We start from the raw sequence: 2,285 nt of genomic DNA, 5'->3' as shown, positions 1-2,285 counted from the left end.
AGGTGCACTGGAGACCAGAGTCCATGGGACTGCCAGCTTTGCAGGATTGACTCACTTCTATTGAGGGCTGGAGAAGAAAGAAGGGGACTGGGAGTGCCCGGGGTCCTTGGGTGTGTGTGGGGCAGGGAGGGGTGGGGTTTGCAGAGATAGCTAGGTGAAAATAGAAAGCGAAAGAGAAGTTAACTCAAAGTGAACTCTGAGCTCCTTAGGGCGACCTGGCAGTTGAGATTTTGCTGGCCTGCCAGGATGGCAGCGTCTGGACCCTTCCCGCTGCTGGTCGAGGGGTCTTGGGGTCCCAATCCCCAGAAGACCTTAATCAACAAGTTGCAGATGTACTTCCAGAGCCAGAAGAAGTCAGGTGGAGGGGAGTGTGAGGTTGTCCTGCAGCCAGGGAACCCGGCTAGCTTCCTGGTGCTTTTCTCCCTGGAGCATGGTGAGGCACACAAAGGTCTCACAGTGCGGGGGTTGGGGACTATAGGTGGCAGGCCCAGAACTGGGCTGCAGTGTCATGGGAGCTGGAGATCCTGGGGGCCAAATCTGGGTGGCGAGCGCATCCAGGAATGGTGGTTCCCCTTGCTCTTCCAGGAGCTTCCTGGTGTTGTGAACCTTCCTGGGCTTCCCTTTTTCTTTCTACCTTCTTTCCTTCACACGTTCCTTCCTTCACACGTTCCTTCCTTTCTTTCTTCCTCTTTTCCTTCCTCCCTCCTTCCTTCATTCTTCCTTTCTCTTTCTGGCTTCCTCTCTTTGCTTCTTTCTTTCCTGTCTCCCTCCCTCCTTCCCTCCCTCCCTCCCTCTGTCCTTCCCTCCCTTCTTCCTTCCTTAACTTTCCTGTTTTTATTATTCAAGTGGTACAGTTAAAGAATTAAGAATCTTGAGGAATTGTGGATCATCTAGCACCACAGGGTTCTAGCTAGGGAGAGGTGTCTTTGGGAGGTGAGCTTGAGGAGGGAAAAGCCCAGGAGCTCTTGTGGCAGAGCCTAGACAAAGTTCCAGCTTTGTCCTTCTGCCCCAGGGTGGCCTCAGGTGGCTATGATCTTTGAGCCTGGGTGGGGATGGAAGTGGGGTGAGGGTTTCCTCATTTCTGAAAGGCTCCAGAACAGATGAGCAGTTGAATGTGCTCCTGTCTGTAATCTGCAAGGGAGGCCCAGCCTTGTTTGCTTGCTCAGGCGAATGATTGGAAGCCCCAGACCTGTGGCTTCCCACCTGAGATTTTGTAGACCAGGGTCATCCTCAGAATGCAGACAATTTCTCCTTCTCCTTGAATTTGGAGAAACATTTGGGGCAGAGGAGGGGCAAAGAGGCCTAGGAAGCCAGGCTGTAGGCAAGATAACAGCCCAACAGGGATCCAAGAAGAAAAAAGTAGAAAGAAAGTGGTGTAGAGGGTGTAGACACAGGTTTTCAGAAAGCCTGGGCAAGAATCGTATTGTCCTAGGTTTGATTTCACCAGTGATTGACCCCAGCACTTGAGAGACAGAGGCAGGCAGGTCTCCCTGTGTTTAAGTCCAGCCTGGTCTACAGAATAAGTTCTAAGCATTAGTAGACATAGTCACCTTGTCTCAACAAAGCAACATAAACAAATAAACAACACCACTCCAGTAAGTTAAGTGGCACGGGGATGACTCACTGGGTTAGATAGTTTGCTATATAAATGTTAGGACTAGAGTTTGAATCTCCAGAACCCTTCTGCCTATACATGTCCCCAGCATAGGGAGAAGATATGGGCAGATCATATCAAGCCTAGCCAAAGGGCAAACTTTAGATACAGTGAGATTGCATGTTTCCAGGCAGGAAGGCAGAGAGCAGTGCAGGGACTTACCCAATGTCCTGCAGTGGCCTCCACGTGACCAGGGGTGTGCACTCCTCCATATGCCCACACTTCTACAACATGAATAATGCACACAGTGACATTCACATCCCTTTGCTAAGTTCTCCTTTTTTACTAGGGCTTGCTGCTTAGGGAGATGGGCTGAGCTGCTGGCTCATAACAATGAATTTGTAGAAATCATGGATTAGTTATGTAAGTAAAGATTGCTTCCAATTTGGCTTAAAATCTTTGTTCTCTTTTCAACTTTTCAGTTTGGCAGAATGTTCTGAAGAAAGGGAACCATGAGTTAGTGTGGCCAGGTAAAGGGACATTCAAGTTAACTGTCCGGTTGCCCGAAGACCCAGATGAAGCCTCAGTCTCTAAGGAGGCAGTTCCAGATAAGGTAAGGACATGGGGTGTTATTCCAAGGTGTGCGGGATTCTCTATGATGAATATGGTGGAGATGAGCTGGGTGAGGTGG

General features: G+C 49.8%; 1 protein-coding gene across 1 annotated transcript in view; it reads left to right on the top strand.

Annotated features, from left to right (window-relative positions):
• The first annotated feature begins 246 nt into the window (after positions 1–246).
• Positions 247–2,285, top strand: part of LOC101980570 (poly [ADP-ribose] polymerase 14-like) — a 42,071-nt gene continuing 40,032 nt past the window's right edge. Inside the window, exons 1-2 of the mRNA XM_005344919.1 lie at positions 247–433; positions 2,077–2,207. Of these exons, the coding sequence (XP_005344976.1) occupies positions 247–433; positions 2,077–2,207 (318 nt within the window). The remainder of the gene's footprint in view (positions 434–2,076; positions 2,208–2,285) is intronic.

The sequence above is a fragment of the Microtus ochrogaster genome, chromosome 2 (assembly GCF_000317375.1).
Source record: "Microtus ochrogaster isolate Prairie Vole_2 chromosome 2, MicOch1.0, whole genome shotgun sequence".
Lineage (NCBI taxonomy): Eukaryota > Metazoa > Chordata > Mammalia > Rodentia > Cricetidae > Microtus > Microtus ochrogaster.
Note: the sequence above shows the minus strand (reverse complement) of the source record. Positions and strands in the feature narration are given on the sequence as shown.